At 43.7% G+C, this 21478-nt stretch overlaps 3 protein-coding genes across 9 annotated transcripts; all 3 read left to right on the forward strand.

Annotated features, from left to right (window-relative positions):
- The first annotated feature begins 44 nt into the window (after nucleotides 1-44).
- LOC6495406 (protein quiver) lies at nucleotides 45-9583 on the forward strand. Of its 2 annotated transcripts, none has more exons than XM_032451305.2 (7): nucleotides 45-780; nucleotides 2193-2280; nucleotides 2357-2431; nucleotides 2975-3022; nucleotides 4746-4798; nucleotides 4856-4949; nucleotides 5102-9583. In XM_032451305.2, the coding sequence occupies exons 3-7, from the start codon at nucleotides 2383-2385 to the stop codon at nucleotides 5323-5325; spliced, it is 468 nt and encodes a 155-aa protein (XP_032307196.1). In that variant the 5' UTR covers nucleotides 45-780; nucleotides 2193-2280; nucleotides 2357-2382; the 3' UTR covers nucleotides 5326-9583. The 2 variants fall into 2 exon arrangements, with proteins under 2 accessions (XP_032307196.1, XP_032307195.1); XM_032451304.2 differs by lacking the exon at nucleotides 2975-3022 and adding an exon at nucleotides 3786-3842.
- Nucleotides 9584-10036: 453 nt separating this feature from the next.
- LOC6495407 lies at nucleotides 10037-12558 on the forward strand. Of its 6 annotated transcripts, none has more exons than XM_032451321.2 (2): nucleotides 10037-10425; nucleotides 11575-12558. In XM_032451321.2, the coding sequence occupies exon 2, from the start codon at nucleotides 11851-11853 to the stop codon at nucleotides 12556-12558; it is 708 nt and encodes a 235-aa protein (XP_032307212.1). In that variant the 5' UTR covers nucleotides 10037-10425; nucleotides 11575-11850. The 6 variants fall into 6 exon arrangements, with proteins under 6 accessions (XP_032307212.1, XP_014763296.1, XP_044571779.1 ...); XM_014907810.3 differs by having other exon boundaries at nucleotides 10054-10310; XM_044715844.1 differs by lacking the exon at nucleotides 10037-10425 and adding an exon at nucleotides 10445-10553.
- Nucleotides 12559-12686: 128 nt separating this feature from the next.
- LOC6495408 lies at nucleotides 12687-21259 on the forward strand. Its single transcript, XM_001958740.4, has 10 exons — nucleotides 12687-12839; nucleotides 12902-13037; nucleotides 13102-13340; nucleotides 13415-13569; nucleotides 13752-13919; nucleotides 13981-14162; nucleotides 14227-14624; nucleotides 14688-14800; nucleotides 14869-18281; nucleotides 18416-21259. The coding sequence occupies exons 1-10, from the start codon at nucleotides 12687-12689 to the stop codon at nucleotides 19654-19656; spliced, it is 6198 nt and encodes a 2065-aa protein (XP_001958776.1). The 3' UTR covers nucleotides 19657-21259.
- The last annotated feature ends 219 nt before the right edge of the window (nucleotides 21260-21478 follow it).

Genomic DNA, 21478 nt, shown 5'->3' on the forward strand with positions numbered 1-21478 from the left:
GCTGCGCGGCAGCATACGTCAAAAGCGTCATGCGCCAAAACTGTCAAAAGCGTAAAGGGAAAATCGGAAAATCCAATCCGCTCGGCAGCAGTCGTCGATGTCAATGTCGTTGCGTGTGGCCTGCTAAAACTGCTAAAAACTGAAATAAAAAACGAATAGTTACAGAAAATTGGCAACAATAAACAAAAATTAGTTAACAAATTAGTTATTATTTAAATTAGTGAATTAAAAAGTTGGCAATGCATGAGGTTAATTGAAACAAAAAGCATTCCCAGGGAAAATCAAGGAAAAATGCAGTGCCCCAAAGTGTTGTGAGCGAAATCAATAAGAAAACAGTGGACAGTCTTTCGGTAATCGAAGGAGAAAGAGGCGACCGCGACCGCAACCGCATCGAGGGTCGAATGCAAATTGCATTAAACCCCAGAGCTGTGTAGCTTGGGGGCCTAACTGACCGACGAACTGTTCAAGAATCGAAAACCAAGTTGTGTCGCTTTTTGGCCCAGTTAAGCTAGCCCCAATCGATGCGAGAACTTATTATGAAACAGCGGCAGGAAGAAGTGTGAAAGGAAAGGAAAAGTGGAAAGTGGAAAGTAGAAAGTGTCAGGGAAAAGCGGAGAAGCTGCAGCCCCGCCGTGTAAACACAAACACACAAAATCGATACTCGCGTGTGCCTCTGTCTGGGGCAAAAACAAAAAAATAAAATAAAATACAAAACTGGCAGCCCAAATTGAGCGAAATGGCTAGTTTTTGTTAACCAATAGAACTAGCTGACTGGCCAAGGCAAGTAATTACAGGGATAACCTCTCTATTATTCATTTGACCAGGCGTGCAATTAACTCTTTATGTGACACTTAAATTGTGATAAACGGCCCATGAAATGCGATCGGTGGCAATAATAATAAATTGGCTAATATGGTTCAGTAGTGCACACACTTGTTGAGCAGCTGGCAGATAGTGAACCACACTTTGACCCACTTGTATTGTGATGCGTCTTGTTTGCCTTGCCACTTTTGAGTGGATAGTCTTCGATATTGGCGGAACATTCTGCTAAATATAGTGGTGCCATGCGAAAACCTTAACCTGAAATGTTTAAATATACTAAGCTAAGCTATGGCTCTACATTCTACAAGGGGTTGCTCAGTTTTGAACATAAAAATTAAATATTTAATTGGCAATTAGAATTCTAAAAACAATTGAGAGACAATAGTGATTGGCCTTAAATTGTACAAGTTATTCAGAAATAAAAATTTACATTGATATTTACATTCCCTCGAAACCGAATTCTAAAATAAGTATATTATGCGAAAAAAAATAAAATAAATGCCCAAAAAATTACATAAAAAAGGATAGTCCTTAGTCAATCATTCTACATAGTATTAAAAATTGCTTAGACAATATTCTTAGCAGTGGCACACATATAAATAAAAATAGTTTTGTCTGCCACCCCCTTGGTGCCCCTTGTATTTTCGGTTATCCCGCCTTCGCATTTCTTTTGACACTTTGCCAAAGTTCAATGCAAAAAATGCCACAATAAATTCTGGCAAAGCAAACGAGATGTGTTATATGCAGACTTTTCAATTGTAAAATATAGAAACCAATGACCAGCATTCGAACAGTTCGTCGGTCAATTACATTGTCTAAAACCCCCAAACACCATTGACATCAGCAACAGCCATGACTTGGTGTGACTTTCATGGAAGCCATCCACCCAAAAACACGACCCCACCCACTGCGACACACACACACCACATACTCAGATTGACCTAGAACACTTATTAGAGGTTGTGTCTATTTATAGAGCGATGTTTTTATCCACTTCCATCTATACCATCTATATATAAGTCCCATATATTTATATTGTCATATTGACGTACACATTTGAGGCTGTTCCATGGCAGCTTAAAGTGTCTCCATAAATTCGGCTGCCACAAATCATTTTGGCCAAACTCCTGTGCCAGCCCTCGCACAAGTGGGAATATTAAAGTCTCATACGAGATGGGGCTGTTTCGGAGAAAAGTGTTAATTTCTGGGCGGCAAACTAAGAATAGAAATCCAACAAATTGGAGGAATTGAAAGTAGAAAGGATTAGCCGTTTAAAGAACCAAACTATGATGTGATTTCTTTTAAATTGTGATGATTTATTTCTTGATGAAAATTGTTTATAAAAGATGATATTTTTAAACAATTTCTAGAAACGAGAGCAAAATGCTGTGGATCAAGAGCAGGACCTAAGCTTGCAGGCGGCATTAATCGATATCAACTTTAAAAAGCCCACTACCGGTAACCTCTCATTATAAATAAAATATATATCTCCCTTTATGACACTTTAAAACTAATGTCAGAACCATCCTTGCAGGTGGGAGGAGCCGGAAAAACCCCAAAATGTGGACCCCCCGAATTGCAGTCAACCACTGGCTGTTAGTCACCACAGGTAATCCCTTCACTTACCCAGTAAGAAACCCATCGAGATCGTCACTCCGATGCATTGAAAGATATAATCGTAAATTTCATAAATAAATGAGCAAAGGTCGACATCATATCGAATCGAATGATAAACACAGAAGCCCCACAATAAACCGCTGAGCCAACATAAGTTGCTCTTTCTTTATAGACCATCAAATTATATTATTATTATACAGATCAAAGAATTTACTGGGAAGCTTAGCTAATTAATGTTTTTAATTCAATTTATAAGTTTTATATTTGATAAAATCGACGACTGAATAGTATCCAAAGTAAGTGGGAGTTTCCATTGAAAACACCTCTAAATATACATCTCGGAAATAGAAATTTCAATCGAGTGTGAACCGATCGATCATTTTGAAATTGTTTAGATAGGGCACCAGAGAGATGATTGATTTTCATTCGATTTAAATAGCTCCTAAGCCGTTCACAATTCAATTCAATTTGATTGAAAAACCATTGTTTAAATTTGTTTTATTTTTCATTTTTCATCGGTAACAAAAAATACTAGTTTTTTTGGCATTGGCAAAATTCGCTATCACCGATAATTGTTTTCCAAGTAAGTTTCATTTTGCGTATGATTTCCCCCTTCGATTTGAACAAAATTACCACTCAGTTCCTTTACTAATCAATTAAAATAATCCCTTGTACAAAAAAATTCGTTTGGTTTGAGTTTGAGTTTGGTCCGTTTGAGTTCCGTTTGGTTTTTCGAATATTAATTTTTCGAATCGTACGTGCCGTTGATTGTAAATGCCGTTATAAATATATATCGACTATAAGCAGATGTCTGTACTCTATACATTCTATATACCCATATATACATATTTATATTGCATATTCCTGGTCACATCCAATAACAATAACAAAAACAACACGTATGCGTCTTGAGTTGCAGTGAAGATCACACCAAAAATGTAAACGTAATTTGTAAAAATTGTCTTTCCTCTGTGCCTTTTACAACACTGTCACTTTAACAATACTATTGTGTAGGAGGTGGAAACGTATGGCGTTGGTCCTGGACCACACTGTGTGCACAGATATCGAGAGTGTTTATGTAATACTTCAAGTTTGTAGAGTGTTGACATATTTCACCTACCACTCTATTTTACCTCTCCCCCCTACCCAAATCCAATTAGAAAAGGCCGAGATCCCAATGCCGGGTACAGTTGGGTACATCGCTAAGGAATGAAGGATCAACTGTACCTGGCATTCGGTTATTAAGAGGCTAACCATATCCCTGGACCCATTTTGTATCTTTGGTTTGTGCTCCTTCTACTGCCCACTTCTACTTTGCTCTCTTCTCTTCCATTGTTTATTTGCAGCCATATTCGGATTTCTAACTTTCATATGGATTCCACAGGCCTCAGCCGAATGTCAAAGTATGAGTCCATTACCATTTCCAAACCAGAAACGATTTGCTTAAACCTATCGATTACCATTTTGAAAAAAAAAAACCAATAACAAAAAGACAATAATAATACGAGTCATGCATAAGTATATGTATAAACTATTTCTAATAAAACCCGAATCGGTTAATTCGGGTTCGCCATGAATATGGAATATTTTTTGGATTATCAGTGTTACTTAAGAAATTATTATTTTCGTATCGGAGAACCGATCGGTGTCCTCCCGCTCATTCCTAATGCTTTGCCACAATATTCCCCACTCGTTTATGGGATCATCCTGATTATCTCTTGCCTCACTTCACTTTTCCTTCAGTTGCACTATTTTTTCTATCTAGTTCATATTGCAATAAATCAAGGCTTTTTTAGGCGTCTATATTCATTTTATTTAATCTATCCTACTGATGTCCATTTTGTCCAGAGTAATGAAATCTGTGGTACAGTTTGCCTTTAATTCTTGAAGTGAAATGAGAAACTTAACTCTATTTAATTGTATCTAAAAGAAGACTGTACCCAGATTTACAATAGTCTCTCTCTAAGTTATTTTGTATCTGTGTATCTGTGCGTGGTGTATTTGAATGTGAGTGTGAGTGCATGCTTAATAAATACACATTTCTTTCAAAACAGGATCCCTATGCCACCCCGAGTTATGTTTCTGTTTTTTTTTTGCAAGTCTAGTACTTTTGAATCACCTATAGTTTTTAAAATACCTAAACCCACTTAGTTTGAAGCCTGCCTTCTGTTTTGCATTAGAGTGTTGCATGTTGCACGTGTTTTGACGTTGCTGTACATAAACTAAACTAACCTCAAACTAGATAAAAAGTGACAGAAAAGATGGTGGTAGAGATTTTGACATTAATGGCGTATTCCTTCATATAGCGCGTTCGATATACTGCTATGAATGTGATTCCTGGACTGATGCTCGCTGCAAGGTTTGATCACTTACTAAAATATGGCCAATAAACAATTTAATGAGATCTATTTTTAAGGATCCTTTCAACTACACGGCTCTGCCCAGGGATCAGCCCCCCTTGATGACTTGCAACGGTTGCTGCGTGAAAATGGTTCGGCATCAGAGATCACGTGAGTAGTTGACAAACTATGCGCAACTGTACGATCCTTTTGCGAATCGATTAACTCTTGGTCTGATTTATCGACATGATCCTGTGTGTGTGTGTCCCTGTCCCTCTCTCTTTCTCCTCTGGCTCTCTCTTTCTCTCTTTCTTTTCTTGCAGCTTACGAGGTGGTGCGGCGCATGTGTACGTCACAGTTACAGATAAATTTGTTTATGGTCGATCACGTTTGCATGATGGAAAGTTCAGGCAATGGACATATGTGCTTTTGTGAGGAAGATATGTGCAATTCTAGTAAAGATTTACACACTAACGGTTGCCAGCTACATCTCATAACCATCGCAGTGGCAATGTCATGGCTAATGGGTCAACTGCTCAGCAGATAGAAAGTGTTAGGCTCACCATCCTTAGATACAAAACACAAAAAACAAACACATACTCAGTACTCAGCTCAGAATTCAGAACACACAACACCAAGAGTATCCAACACAACATACACTCACTATCTCTCCTTATCCTTCTAACTCTCTCTATCTCTATCTAAGCGTATGATTTGTAGCTTTATTTGATTTAATTACGGTTACCGTTGCGATTGATTTAAGTTTTGAAGCACAGTTTTTTTTTTCCAAAGAACCTAAGGTAGTTTGATCAGCACACCCGAATCGTGTCGAGCTCGAATAGATCCCGATCCCGATCCCGATCCAAGGAATGTGAATGCATACCAAAGCTTCCCTCAGACCGAAGGCTTTCTCCTTTCTTCACAAAAACACAAAATCTACACACTATAATGATACATAAATACACGTTTAGTAAAGCCCAGCTTTGGATGCACAGTCTTCTTGAGAATCGAATCGAATCGAATTGAACCGAATCGTACTCGTTATCGTACTCGGTATTTGAATTGCATGTTGTTGATGCTAAAGCTGAAGCATGTAGCGCTTAAGTAGGATTCGTAGTGAATATTACATTTTGATTTCGTTGTTACTTACATTTGTAAAAGCCACCTCTGACCAGAGGGATATACATATAAAAAAAAAACCAAAAAAAAAAACCAATAATCGAAGTCAGTAATCGATTCACACTTTAATAAGTTTTTAGACATACATACAAGCATATATTTAAAAAGAAAAAAAGTCCCAATTTAAATCATATGTAAACTTGGAATAACTCGACACTCTGTAAATATCGCCAGACTAGTTTTCAATATCATCCAAAAGTATTTGCAGTAACCAAGTGAAACATTTGCTCATCATCTTGTTTATTCCAAAGTCGGAAGCGAACATCATAAAGTTGTTTTACTTTGTTATTTATAATCTGTATCCTAGATTGTAGCCATTAAGCAGTACAGTACTCGGTTCGTGCTTGAAATGGACCTAGAAATCAATGAAAGAAATAACATCAATATTTAAAAGTAGATCCCATATCATATCACGTAATCGAAGCAACAATAAGACCGATCGATCTTAGTGTAGTTAGCCTCATAGAAACCGCCACCAGCACCAAACTGTATAAAGTACCGATCACCCTTTGTCCAATTGGTTTATGTTCAACAAGTGATAAATAGTTTGTAAGTAGAAGAGATCCCCTCGTTCCTCATCCCGATACTGAATTCCCAAATCCGCACCCCAAGGCCTCCATTATCTCCCCATTATGAAATTGAAATTGACTCAATTCTCATTCATGCTAGTGATAGTTTTAAAACGAATCGAATCGAATCGGAACTTATAGCTTACATAGATTATGATTTACATTTTTCGAATTTGAATTAATATTAAACATTAATTAATTAATAATGGTTATGATTATCATCTCGACTAGAGTACATATTCGACTTGAAGTTTTGTATTTGTAAGCATAAAACTTTTCATTTGTATAATTGCAAAAACAAAAAACAAACAAATTGGCTAATAAACAAGAAGAACCATTTTTTACCATACATACCATTGTATATCTTTAGCAAAATTTACTATCAACTTTTGCCGTTAAAATTTTTAGCTTCAATTTGCTATATCTACTTGCTACTACTACTCACTTTTAATCAACTTTCCAACATTCGTGCACCTTTTGCCAACGCATTTGTAAAATATTTACCCCCGACCCCATTTCCTTCCTAGACTTGGCTTTAGTTGAAAACCGCTTTACGAAAATACATAAATAGAGTATCCATTTCCGTCCAGCCGGGGAGCATGTGACCTAGTTCCGTTGCTTTTGGCCCCAGGTAAGTCACTAGCTGATGATGAAGTTTATGAAACTACTATTGCTACAAGTTCAAAAGTCAAGTACAGTTGCGCACCGTATCCTTAGTTCGCTCGTAGATGGATGGGGTATCGGATTTTAGCCGGCCTATCTCAGTGGTACTCACTCACTCACACACTCCCAAGAGTATATCCTTTAAATCCTGGTCCCTTCCGGTCCCGGTCCTGGTCCTGCCTACTCCCGTACACTTAGCGAAAAAAAACCCCCGTTGCAATGTTTACACCATTCGTTTTTGTGTTCGATTTGTGTTTAAGTTTGTTGCTTTCCTGGTATGTTGGTTTGTTCAATACAAGATAAACTTATATACTTAACCACAAATATATCTAACCGATTTTGGTTTGTGAATGTTGACAATATTCTTATAACCAGTATTTGATTGATTGATTGACGGTTGATGATGCGTTTCAAAGTTTGTTAAAAAATATACAAATAATACAAAACAATACAGGCAATGAAGTTGAAAACACACACAGATTTTTAGTGCAAAAGAATACTATTATTTTAATTTAGTACTTTTTGTAGATCCAACACCTATATAGCGCCAACATTTTCTCTATATATTTCTCTTTCTCTCTCTGTATCTCCTATCTCTCTGTCTTTCTTTCTATCTGATCTGTTTAACAATCTATCATTCTACTAACAACTCTGATTTTTCAAACCTTTTTACTAACTTTCAGTCAAACCAAAAAGAAAATTAACAAAAACTTAAACCACATATAGAACTCCTTCACTAGAGACACCAACTATAGCATACTTATGAGGGAAACAAAACCAAACAAAAAAATCAAAAGACACGAAATACACTATATGTTAGCGAAATATATACTGAAACAGTTATTGAATTAGCGAAGCACTTAGAAAAAATCGTACCACTCATGAATATTATATAACCTATGGTGAATTTTTACTACTTGTAGGCGCGAATTTCCAAATCAATGATAACTATGAAACTTTAATTGAACTCGTTTTTAAAGAGCCCGTTGAAAAGTAGGGCCTAAGCTCCATATCCATAGATTCCTCACAATACAAAAAGCACTAAATTAATATCAAAGACTTTACCAATATAGCCATAGTGCTAATTAATCGAAATATTGGTATTGGTTGTTGAATATTGAAAATACGAAAAAGAATCACACAGACACGATAAAACCAAACAAAAAAAGATCAGAAGAAAACACAAGACCAACTCTCTAGAAAAATCAGTAATCGCTTTCAAATTATTATTTTTTATTTATTCTGTGGACATTATTTTAATTTTCCATATCTACATATATATAGATAATTTTTATTCGGTTAAAAGCTCACTCACCTGGCCCCAAAGTGCCAACTAAGGCTTAGTTGGCCTGAATTAACTTTAATTAGTTGGCGCCAACTAAAGAAAGCTGAATTCGCCGTGAAACATTTTCGCCGCAATTTAGTTCTTGTGGATTTTGGGTTCCACTTGGAATCCAAATTCCACAAGAGGATGTTAAATTGCGGCTTGGAAACTATTCAAAAATTGCGCAACACTTATTTATAGAATAATTTTCCAATTTTCTTGTAAGATATTTCATTTGTTTTCATTAAAATAAGCATTTCGGTGCCCTCCATTCACCGCCCACTTCCCAACCGCCTCCAAAAACCTCCCTCCACAAAACGAAAAAGGTGCTTTTTCACATACGACACCACTGTCTGACTTAGATTTTTCATCATGTACGCCATCGCAGCCATTTATCAGAGGTCGTTATGCCGCGACAGCCGTTCCACAATTGCAATCTATATATTTTAAACTATAAGCTAAAACCCTTACACGGTGGGCGTGGCAGTTGTGGGCGGCAGGCGCGCGTCATTGTCGAAAATCTGAAACTTCGAGGGTGAAAAAAATAAAAAAGAAAAAGAAAAGAGCACCGCCTGTTACCCGCGACAATTCGCTTTTGGCCACAGGCGGTCGCCGTCCCACCTGTAATTGTGAACGTCCTTGCGGCAATCCCCCAAAGAATAAAATACCCCATGAAATGGACCTGCAGCTGAGAATACCGTTGGAGGATCGGCGTGGGAAAACCCAAAAAAGGCTTCTTCTGCTTGAAAGCTTCCTTTTTTTTGTCAGCCGGTTCTTCCAAACTCGCTTTGCTGGACAAAAAATAAAACAAAAACTAAACAACTATATTACAAATTTCATAATCAAACGCTTTATCCAACCAGCATACTCCCAGAAATTGTTAAAAATTCAAATTACAAAATTATCGACAATATTTCAATTGTATTCCAATGAAGACAAGTCAACGAGCACCTTTAAAAACTATGAAAACATTGTAACTAGCAAATAAACAACGTTAAGCAAATCAAGCAGAGCGAAATGCGAACAAGCCTTGTACGAGATTATAATAAAGAAAAGCATTTAAACGAAAACTGGTGTTTAATTCAAACTTCATTTTAAATATGGCGTTAGCGCATTTTTATCAACTTTTTGCGGTGTGGCAACTCTGGATTAATAACATTTGAAAAGGGAGTATTTGCCCGCCCGCGAATTTTCGCTGAAACATTAAACTAAATAGATGCGTAATCTCTCATTTTTATTGTTTGTAAATATTTGTTTTTGTTTATTGCTAGAAATTGATAAAATATGATAAATAAAGGCGCGTTCAAAACACCGATAGATGGCGGTAATCAAAATTTAGAGATGTGATACGTGACCTACACAAAGTATCGGATGTGGCCATAAAATGGCTAGAGTGGTAGCTCTGCCCAGCAATCAGCAGGAAATTAATAACAGAAGAAAATTAAACATAAGCTGGATGCAGCCTTCCCAATGCATGTATGCGACCCCCCACAAAAATCCACAGGTTCCGGCGAAAACAGCGCTCGATTTCATCAATTTTTTCCCCCTGAGAGCTAGCCAGAATAATTTCGTCAGAATTGCGACGATTGCCCCACTCCGACAACTCCGAAAATATCATTCGTGATGGCCGCCCATTAAGTAAAAACGTGTCCAGCTGCAGAAAAACAATTTCGACATTTTGCGATATCGTAGCTGATTGAATTTAGCTGGAATCGTGCGGCAGTGGAATATACGCCACGAAATACATCGTTTGGCCCATTTACAACGTGATATTAGGCCAAAATTTGTGTGAAAAATGTGCGTGAAAAAGTTGAATCGATTTTTTTTATGAAAAAAAAAAAAATCAATATCTATCGATATACAGATGTTTGTGTATCGGGCTAGGACGACCAAAAATATTGCCAAAAATCGAGTAATAAAAAAACAAAAATGCAAATCGTTCATAGAATTAGTTCCGAGGTGGATAAACGTGTCGAATAAAAATAATAAGCAAAAAAATATTCCCCACCCGGGATGAGAATTTGTGGCAACGACCAAAATGTGAATAAAATTCAGTGTAGTTCGCTCGTTCCCTGCTGGGGGGCGCCATTTACACTTTCGGAGTGGCTTCGGAGTGTGAGGCCGTGAAATTGACCGATGTCAACGGCGATGTATCGATAACAATTACGCTGCAAAATAAATGTTTTCTGTCACAAGCAAGCCGCGTTCAGACTGCAAGAACCTAAAATAAAATCAAGAGAATTTTTAGCATCTGTTTTGTACCTCTGTTACCTGCGGAGAATGCAATTTTTGACCCGCTTAAGACTCGCCGCTCATCGGCAAACCCGCCGCCGACGTGAATTAATCGCGGCCTCGCTGTCCTCAGCGTCGTCGGTGTTCGGCTCTCTGGCCGCCATTATTGCTTTCCAGCAAAACCACGCTATACGCAAAATCGGGAAAATTTTTCGAGCAATTTATCAACAAAATTGCGCTCGCTGATGCATGAAAAGTGCGGTAAAGTGTGTGAAAAATTAGCCCCACTGTAGAAAAATACACGCAAGTGTAGGCGGTTAGCTATTTTGGACGAAATATGCAAAAAACAAAACTCACATGAGGCGGAGTTTGCTGAGTTTTTTTTCTCCACTTTTTCGTCGTGTTTTGCGCTTCGTGTTTTTTCACTTCGTGCAATTCGCCGCGTTTGTTTGATTCTGTCGCCGCGCGTGTGTTTGTTTATGCCGCCTTTTTTTCGGCGAGCGGCTTTCTATGATTTGGCATTTTTCGCACAGTTTTTTCCGTTTTATCAAAACGAAACGCGAAATAAAAGAGCAGGAGACTATGAGTCGGACAATAAAAGTGATTCACAGTCCATTATGTTATTGTGCGTGTTTTTATTAATTTTGAAATTGTATACCTAGTGCCTGCATCTACCTGCGTGTATGTGTGTGTGTGTACATCTACATACATATATTTGTAATATTTTTCCCGCGCGCGCTCCCTTTATTAATTTCATGTATAAATGTGTGTGTGTCTGTATGTGTGCGTTGTTTACTTACTAGTTTTTGTTGTTTTCTCCTGTTTGTAGATTTTTATCAGTCAACGATAACGGTAACTACGAAGACAAAAAACAAAACGAGAAGTAAACAGCAATAATAATAATAATATTTGAAACAACAACAAGCCAGAGGATAAGAAGCAGTTGAAGAAGCAGAAGCAGCAAAAGAAACAAAAAACAATTTCGATTTATTAAAAAAAAAAAAAAATCAGAACAAAAAAAAAAAACGACGATGAACTGAAATGTGCAAATTTGATGAACGTAATTATGCCAATTCACACAGATCCTTCGATTTCAACGTGAAAAATGTCGTCGACACAACTGCTGCATTCGTTGTCACTATTGTTGTTGCTACCATTGCGTTGTCGTCGTAATTGCAATACATTCATCACCTTGGCCATCTGGCTGCTGTCGGCGCTGTCAGCGGTAATCCACAAGGACCACGAAGGACGACAGCAGGCGGCCGAAAAGAATCGGGAGAGGTCAAGGCTAAGGGAGCGGCCCAGTGAGGCGGCAGCGCCGGTGGAGAAGGATCTTCAGCGGCTGCAGCAGGGGCCCGGTGAGGAGGAGCAGCAGCAGCAGCAGCAGCAGGAGGAGGACGATACTCCCTATATAGCCACCAAAGTTGCCCATAAACGGCAATCCGCCGATCAAAATCTAACAACAAGCAGAGGCACTACGTCAGCCAGGGGAACGGGCACAGGGGCTGCGTTAACCAGCTGGCAGAGCAGCCACAGCCACCGCAGCCCCGGTGCCAGCTCATCGGCGCAGGAGGAGCACAACACAGTGGAGTTAACATCTCCCCCGATAGCGAGTAGAGGAGCCACAACGAAGCCAACAGTTCGGAGTATCCCTAGTAGGATCACCAGAAGCAGGGGAGGCATCAACAACACCACCACCACCGCCACCGCCGACGTCAGTACCCGCCACATCCACATCCATAGCAGTTGCAGCACAAGTCCGCGGCTTCGCAGTTGGTTAGCCGCAGGATTAGTATCATCCATAGCCACCTAAGCAGCCAATTCCACTTAAAAACAAAAAACAACAACAAAAACAAATACACCACCCCCTCACAACAGAAAATAGAAACGTTCCACATACCACCACTACCACCTCCCAGTCAGAAAACAAAAGCCAGCAAGATGTCGAAGCTGTCGTTCAGAGCCCGCCACCTGGATCCGTCCAAGCAGATGCCCATCTACTTGGCGGAGGAACTGCCCGATCTGCCCGAGTACTCAGCCATTAATAGGGCGGTACCGCAGATGCCCAGCGGTATGGAGAAGGAGGAGGAGTCGGTAAGTGATCACAAATCTATCCACGTCTAGAGTTGACTCTAATTTGGATTGTCGTTCTACAGGAGCACCATCTGCAACGGGCTATATGCACGGGTCTGATCATCCCCACTCCCGAGGTATTGCAGACGGATCAGCCCTTCTACGATGCCTACTATCCGCCAGATTATAAGATGCCCCGCCAAATGATCCACATGCAACGTAAGCTATGACACGAGATTAGGTTTGGAAAGGTAAACAAATGTCTTCCCTTATCACCATTCAGCTCTTGGTCTGGACACTGAGGTACCCGACTACGACATGGACAGTGCCGACGAGGAGTGGCTGGGCCAGCAGCAGCGTCTGGAGCTCACCGCAATGAAGTTTGAGCAAATGATGGATCGGCTAGAGAAGAGCTCCGGCCAGACGGTGGTGACGCTAAACGAGGCCAAATCTTTGCTTAATCAGGATGACGAGACCAGTATATCCGTCTACGATTACTGGCTCAACAAGCGCCTCAAGATGGTAACTACTACTTGCCTGGCCCACTGCCCTTAGATCTTCAAACTAAAGATCATCCTTTTTGTCCATTTCCGTAGCAACATCCGCTCATCCTTACGGTGAAGACAGAGAGTCGTCCCGGCGCCAGCTCCAATAATCCGTATCTGGCCTTTCGCCGGCGTACCGAGAAAATGCAAACCCGCAAGAATCGCAAGAACGACGAGGCCTCCTACGAGAAGATGCTCAAGCTGCGGTAAGAATTGAGGGAGAACCTGAAGTCGGTTGATCTATTTTTTGTAAAATGCTAGCTAGTTGAATGCTTTTGGATTTATTTGTGTTAAGAATTCAAGAACATCCATTAGCCAGCTCATGATATTCTTATTTCATTCCTGATTTTTTCTGAAAAATAAACACATTTTTTATGTCACAATGCAGACGAGACCTACGACGCGCCACAGCTATACTGGAGATGGTTCGGCGACGCGAGGAGACGAAGCGAGATCATCTCCGGATGACGGTGAACATCTTTGAGAAGCGCGTCGAGATGCGTGACTTCAACGGTGCTGTCTACTCGGAGCTGAATGCTCAGTACAAGACGACAAGGTGCGTTGCAATTAATCCTTATTTGGAGAACCCTTAATAATATTTTTATATTTATTTGCAGACCCGCGTATAATCCATTGTATACGAATCAATACTCACAAGGGACAGCGGCGGTGGGAACGGCTGGTGCCATTCTGGCCGCCCTGCCCACGGGTCTGCTGCCGAGCGGTGTTGGAGCGGCGGGTAATGCCAATGTCTACGGCTCAGCGTCGCAGTACCTGAACACGTCGAATCTGACAATGGGTATGGGGATTTCATTGAGTCTACATATAGAACATTATATTTAATAATTGATTTGCAATTGTAGATGCCATCAACAGTGGCAGTGGCAACGGAAGCAGCAGTCGCAAGGAGAAGCGACCGTACAAAAAGCGCAAGCACAAACTGCCACGCGACAAGCAGCAGCACCAGCAGCCGCAGACGCAGACGCAGCATCAAGCACACCAGCAGCAGCCGCTACAGCAACAGTATTTGCCAGCGTCGGGAGTCGCCGGATCGTCACCCGCCCACCACCTGCCCCACCACATGCACCACCTCAGCAGACAGCAGAGCGCTTCGCCGGCTGCCAACGACTCGATCGCGGACAGCGAGGAGGATGATTACTTTGGCGCCGGCGGTGCCCAGAATGGCAACAAGCTGGGCTCCGAGAGCGAGGACGAGGCGCCGTTTGCATTTAGGCGCAAGTCGAGCTGTATATACCTGCCGGTAATTCAACTCCTCCTTCCTCCTCCCTTACAACTCGATAAACTTTAACTTGTACTCTTGCAGACACGTCACGGAGATGTCCGCTGGCCGTGGGAATCACCCGACGAGGAGATGCCCAGTGGAGTATGCCCGGATACCAAATACCGTTACACGCTAACCTCCATTAACAATCCAAGGTTTGTTGTCTTAGTTGGCTTCCATCCATTCCCATACTGAAACCCAATGGGGATCATCCATCTTACAGGCCACGTTGCATCGGATTCGCACGTCGCCGTGTTGGTCGTGGCGGCCGAATCATTTTGGATCGAGCGACAACGAACTTCGACGACTTCTGGTCGCAGTTGGACTACACAGTGATGGAGAGTGTCGTGGTCGATCGGAAACAAGGCGACAAAATGATGCACGAGCATTCGGCCCAGCTGTCCAAGCCCAGTTCGCCGCCCACAGTGGTGGATCTGGTGCCGGCCGGAAAGCCTGTTGATGGTGATACGCCTCCTACGGACCTGGTCAAGGTGGAGCCTGCCAACGATACGGAGAAACCAGTACCGGAGGCAGAACCTGACCGGGAGGCAAAGGAAATGGAACTAGATGATGGCTTGGACTTGGAGGGCGAAGACGAGGACATTGTCACTGATGATGAGAACGTATCGCGAGTAGGAATGTATAGTTCTGCGGTTACGCTGCCACAGAATTGCCTCGATCTTCGCCAGAAACGCCGGCGGTTGCGAAGAATGAAGCAACAGCTAAGGGAATCGAATGCGGCCAAGCGTTTGAAGAGATCCTCAGAATCGATTGTCGGTGTTGGAGATGATCAGCAGTCGGAGCAGGAGATGAAACCAGAGCTGGTTCCCCTGCCGAGGGCATACCTCCAGAGACTGGCCAAGGTTCTGGGGGAGAAACTTAAAAAGGAGGAGGAAAAGGATAAGTCAGTTTGCGAGAATCTGGCGCCGGAGGATCAGCAGCAGCAGCAGGAGAACAAGGATGAGGAGCAGTTGCAGCCACCGCGAGCCAATCATCAGCAGCACCACCGTTCCAACAACAACAACAACATTAACACCGTGTTGAACAACAACAATAGTAATAGTAGTAGTAGTGTTATGAATAAGGATGTTAGCATTAGCGAAAAAATCAATGTGATAAAGCAGGAGGCAGAGGAGTGTGTCGGAGATGGCGAGGAGCCATCCACCTCGGCGGCAGCGGCCGCAGCTCGTGCCGCCGAAGCAGCCGCCGCCGCAGAGGCAGCAACAGCCACAGCGACAGCGACATCGGCAGCGATACCAGGACCCTCGCTGGAGGACATGGCCAAGAATATAAAACGCGAGCTGATCGATGCCGATGATTCCAATGAGCCACTGAGCAGCATACGCACCGCCGCTGTCCTGCAGTCCGCCACGCAAACCCCCGTACCCGATCCAGAACTGATGGACGACGAGGCCGAGGACGATGTCAATCTCGCCCAGCTAAGCAGCATTATTCGCCACACGGCTGTCAAAAAGGAGCTGGAGGCCCAACAGCACCAGCAGCAGGTCGAACAGGAGTATAGACGGCGCATGGAGGAGGAGGACTCTGCCGCCTGTTTGAATCAGGTGCCGGATGTGATTCGCCAGCGAAATCTGCGCAATAGCCAGGTACATGCGAGACCCAAGGACCTGTTCATCCAGGCTCCCATCGATGATGATCTGGATATGGATTATCTGGGCGGTCTCTCGCCCACCTCCAGCCAACGCCTGGATATATGCAACGAATTGCTCTCCGAGATCCGACGGGATTGGATTCACTTCCGGCCCAAGACGCCCACGGATGAGTTGTCCGACAGTCAGGATTGCGATGTGGCTAAATCCTGCGATGCTCATGCAGTGGATTGGACCCAGAGCACGCCCATCAACGTGGAGATGAACCGGCTGGGTAAACCGGGACTGGACGACACCGACTCCAATTCGTACTTCCTAAGCGCGCTGTTCAAGTACACGGATCTCGACCCTGATTCTCAGTTATTGCAAACGGTGCAAGCCCAGGATTACGCCCGCGGCAGCAGCAAGAGTCCCAACTGCTCCGGGTCCGGTTCGGGATCCGCTTTGGAGTTCAACCTGAGCGGCGGCGACTCCCTCAACGACATCAACAACCTGCTGGGCGACGATGAGGATGAGGGCGACAACCACGAGCACATGCTGGACAACATCCTGCAGGAGTGCGCCATGGACGATCCGAAAGCCCTCAACCAGGCAACAAAATTCTGGAATGGTATTTTGGATGGCGAGGCGGCCGTGGACGAAGTGGAGATGGCCGACCAGCTGTTGGACTGCATCGACGAGAAGCCCAAGGTGGGTGGCCAAGATTCTTCCAAGCGCGCTGGTCGCAATCGCAAAACGAGATTAGCGCACGGCACCCTGGGCAGTTCAGCGTTTACAGTATGTCCCACAGTGGATTCGCTGAAGGAACGGGAGCTCTTCTTCAGCCAGGCGCCGCCCGAGGTGGTTACCCCGAAAGAGGAACCACCCGCGGAGGCTGGACAGACAGAGTCGGTGGCGGCAAAGGAGATACCAGCACCAGTAGCAGCGGCACCAACTATAGTTACCGTGAAGATAGAGCCAACGGTGGATAAACCCCAGGCGGAGATTGTCCCCGTTGTAGCCGCACCTGCGCCACTGCAAGCCCAAACGATAGCTCTGCCTACGACGCAGCTGATCAGCATACCCGCCCAGATAACCACGCAGAAACCTCAGCCGCAGGTGACGCAGTTGCTCAACCAATTTGCCAACGCCACGCCACAGATTATAGCACGGACCGAGTACGGCGGTGGAGCAGCTGTCGGCGACATTGTGACCATCACTCCTCATACCGGAAGCAGTCCGTTGCCGACTCTTACTGCACAACAGCAACTGCAGCATCAGTTGGCGCAGGCACAGCTCCGCAATGTGACCGTCCAGCAGCGACAGGCGACTCCTCAGACCTCCAATCAGAACCAGAATCCTCAGCCGCAACAGCAGCAGCAGCTGCTCTTCCAGATGCAGCGGGATCCCTCCCGCACACTGACGCCTCTGCAAGCGACCGGCGCTGGCGCCACCGGCAACCACATGATCTACACCACCAGCAGCGGCGAGATTGTAACTGCGGCCACAGCAGCAGCCGCAGCGGCGGCAGCGGCCCAAAAGGTGACCTATGCCATCCAGAAGACTGGAGTCTCCGGCGGAGGAGCCACCACAGCATCGATTGGACCCAACACCGTCATCACGCTGTCGAATGTGAAGGTGCAAAATGATGATGGCTCGTGTGGCGCCGGGACAAACTCCGGCTCCAGTGTCAACATCATCAACACTGCCAGTGGCCAGCAGCTGGCCGTGCACAGCATCGCTGGTATGCAACAGCAGGCGCAGGTGCAGCAGCAACTGCAACAGGTGCAGCAGGTGACCACCAGTACGCCACTTATCGTTACCACACCAACTCGCAACAATGTCCAGCAGCAGCAACAACAGCAGCAGTTGCAGGTGCAACAACAGCCGATCGTGTGGCGACAAGTGAGCGGAACCAACACGGCAGTGGCCACTACAGCGGTGCTCTCCACCTCGGTGGACACTTCGCCGGCTGCGGTGGGTAGCAAAATATTCTGGACCAACCGAGCCACCCAGAAGCGGCAGGTCAATGGACCGGAGAATACAGGTGAGCTCCTAGATTCATAAAACCATCAACATACCTGATCTTATCGGGAGGATATTATTATTATTATTTAAATTAACCCAGGGAATTAAATAAGAAACTAATTCAAGCTTCTATTGCTCCGCAATCTCTTACAGACATCAGCAAACTTTTGCTCAACCGAAAGTTCTCGCAGCGTAAGGTGATTACCGGACAGCAGCAGTTGCAACAGCATCAGCAGCCGCAGCAACAGATCCAGCTGACCAAGCAACAGCTCCAGCAGTTAGTTCAGCATGACGACGAACTGGTGGCCACCACAACCGGGGATCAGTTGGACGCTGGGGACACACTACAGCAGCAGCAGCAACAGCAGCAGCAGCAGCAACAACAACAACTGCAGAAACTCAAAATGGTCAAGATGAGCCCGTATCCGGTTCTGGTATCGGATCTCAATCTGCATCAACAGCAACAGTCTGTGTCCGGGCAATCCCAACAGCAACTGAAGCCGAACTCGGCGGCGGCCATTGCAGCCAATCACAACTACAGCCTGCAACCGACGACAGCGGCCATCATTACGACGCAGGCGACACCCCAGCAGTCGAACAAGATCTTCCTGACCAGCAGCAACAGCAGTAGCGGAGGATCGACTGGCAACTTCACCATAGCCACGGCCGGTGAACTTCAAGCGGCTGCGGCATCCGCCACCCAGAAGCTTCACTACAAGGATCTACCGAACTCAAACATTAAGCTGAACTTCGTGAGCAGCACGGGCACGGGCGAGCCGTCCACCACAGTGGTGCTGAACAAGTCCCAACAGCAGCAGCAAACGCACGCCCAGCACCAGAAGCTCAAGACCCTGGCCACTGGTGGGAATTCCCAGACCGGTCAGGGTGACAAGCGAGTACTGTACACCAGTCTGCTGAACGTGAAGCCCTTGCAGAAGAACAACAGCGGGCAGGTGCAGATGCAACTGGGTCCGGGTGGCCTACAGCAGGTACTGCGTGGAAGGCTCAACAATTCGGCGATTATAACCAGGACCCTGCCGCTCGGCACTACCGTCAACAGTACAGGAGGGGGCGTGGGAACAGCCACAACAACAATCAGACAGTTGGTGGCCACCAATGCCAATAACGTAAGCTCTGAGGGCACTCTCCTGAACACTAAGGACGTGGGCAAGGCGCTTACCGTTGAGCAGGTGATCGCCAGCGCGAATAACGGCGGTGTGGTTCTGCCCACCAGCAATAACAACAACAACAACAATGGAAGCGGATCAGGGGCAACCGGAGGATCTGTGAGCAGCACGAGCGGCGTCAATGCTACGGTAGTTGCTGGAGCAACTGGGGCCGGGGCAGGATCTGGAGCTGGGGTAGCGGGCGTGACGTCCACCATCAATAGATGAGACGCGGAGGAGAATAGCTAACATCGAGTACACCCGCAACCGGTGCAGCTGTCCACCAAAAAGACGGCGACAACGGAACCCCAGGCAGTGGCCACATCCCTGCCTCTGGCGGAGGCCCAAATGGACTTGGGCCAGCTGGTGCAACAGCCGAGCAACTGTTGCTGTGCCCTCTGCTTGGTCAACAACAAAAGCGAGCTGGGCTGAATGCCAATCATTGACTAGATTTTACAAAATTTCGTAGCTACACCCACACACCCCATACACACGCATAATACTTATTATCTGGAAATTGTAAAATAGCCAAACAGCAGGATGATCTTTTAGCCAGAAAGGAGAGGGCCAAGAGCGAAAGAGTGCCGTGTCTGGCGGGCTGGTGGATCGGGGAGGACGATACCCACATGCCACATGTTGTAAAAAAAAAAAAGAAAAAATACGTCACCATTAACAGATTTCGCTTAATTTGATTTTCTATAGCCATATATAGAAGCATATGTGTGTATAACGATTTAGGTCTTATTTTTCAAGATCGCCTAACCCTAAACCATAATAAGATTAAATTAATAAAACCATAATATATATATGTACAATGTATATGAAAATGCATACCTAAAACTTGGCTCTTTCTCTCGGCCTAGAGATTTGAATGCTGGCTGATAGTTGGAAAGCAAATCCTTTATACTCCTCCTACACCATCCTCCTACCGTACTGCGAACTACGCTTCTTGTCCAACAAAACAAAACAAATATATAAAAAAAAAAAAAAGAAAACAAACAGCAGAATCAACTCAAGTGTTAAATAGCAAACTGTAAATATTTGATAATAATTGCATAAACACAAAAGTAACAACAAGAATTATGATTAATGAAACTATATTTAGTGATACGAATAGTTGTAAAGATGGGGAGGCACCGGGAGCACTACTCTCCCGGGCTAACGCCGTTTCAGAACCACGCGCTTTAGCCGGGCTGCTCGTTAGATGACCGCCCACCGCCCATTAACCAGCGTGGGCGTGGCGATTTAGGGCAGCTCGAAGTTACAAAAAAAAAAAAAACAACAAAAGAAAAGTAACAAAAACCACATTTTTCAATGTACGTAAATTAAATTAACTTATCCTGTAACTTAAACAAAAAACAAAAAAACACATTAAACTACATTTAGTTATTTTAACTATAAAATGCAACTGCAGAGGCAACAGATCGAGAGTTGCGGAAATTCACTATTATTGTATGCTATTATAATTATTATTTTTTATACAAGGTAATAATTTTAATTGTATTCGTAATTGCAAACAGTAAAATGCTTATGCGATAGTGGAGTGGCCGGAGCAACAGCATAAACAAAAAATAATGGTAAACAAAACATAAACTCTAATGATAACTATAATATTTTAAATCCAAAACAAAACCGAGTAAAAGCAAAACGAAAATAACAAAAAACATTTAAACAATAATTATGTAGCGATATAATTTCGTAGTTTGTAAATTGTAGAGCGATAAGAGCGTAAGCAAGAGCGATAATAAAATGGAAAAGAAATTGCAAACTTAAACCAATCGAAACTCTGATTAAATCTAAATTAATTCAGCAAAACTGAAAGACATCGTCACCGTTTTTGTTTTTGTTTCTGTATTTTATGATTTTTGTTTCATGTTTTCAGTTCCAGCACATGACCGAACCTCCTTCTTCCTCCCACATTAGATACTTTTATGTCCTTCTCGAACCAGAGGAAGGAGGACTGCATGCCAGTATCTTGTATCTCGTACCTTGAATGTGTAGTATTTGGAGCATCTTATGACCGGCGGCCTCAGATTCATTCAGTCTTCTT

The sequence above is a fragment of the Drosophila ananassae genome, chromosome 3L (assembly GCF_017639315.1).
Source record: "Drosophila ananassae strain 14024-0371.13 chromosome 3L, ASM1763931v2, whole genome shotgun sequence".
NCBI classification, from domain to species: Eukaryota; Metazoa; Arthropoda; class Insecta; order Diptera; family Drosophilidae; genus Drosophila; species Drosophila ananassae.

Excerpts from the sequence above, each read along its gene's own strand:
- LOC6495407 (XM_032451321.2), top strand. The coding sequence starts at position 11,851 with ATGTCGTCGACACAACTGCTGCATTCGTTGTCACTATTGTTGTTGCTA.
- LOC6495406 (XM_032451304.2), top strand. The coding sequence starts at position 2,383 with ATGTGGACCCCCCGAATTGCAGTCAACCACTGGCTGTTAGTCACCACA. Across the intron at positions 2,432-3,785 it reads CTGGCTGTTAGTCACCACAG|CCATATTCGGATTTCTAACT; the intron begins GTAATCCCTTCA and ends GTTTATTTGCAG. Across the intron at positions 4,950-5,101 it reads GGTTCGGCATCAGAGATCAC|CTTACGAGGTGGTGCGGCGC; the intron begins GTGAGTAGTTGA and ends CTTTTCTTGCAG.
- LOC6495408 (XM_001958740.4), top strand. The coding sequence starts at position 12,687 with ATGTCGAAGCTGTCGTTCAGAGCCCGCCACCTGGATCCGTCCAAGCAG. Across the intron at positions 12,840-12,901 it reads TGGAGAAGGAGGAGGAGTCG|GAGCACCATCTGCAACGGGC; the intron begins GTAAGTGATCAC and ends GTCGTTCTACAG. Across the intron at positions 14,163-14,226 it reads CACGTCGAATCTGACAATGG|ATGCCATCAACAGTGGCAGT; the intron begins GTATGGGGATTT and ends TTGCAATTGTAG.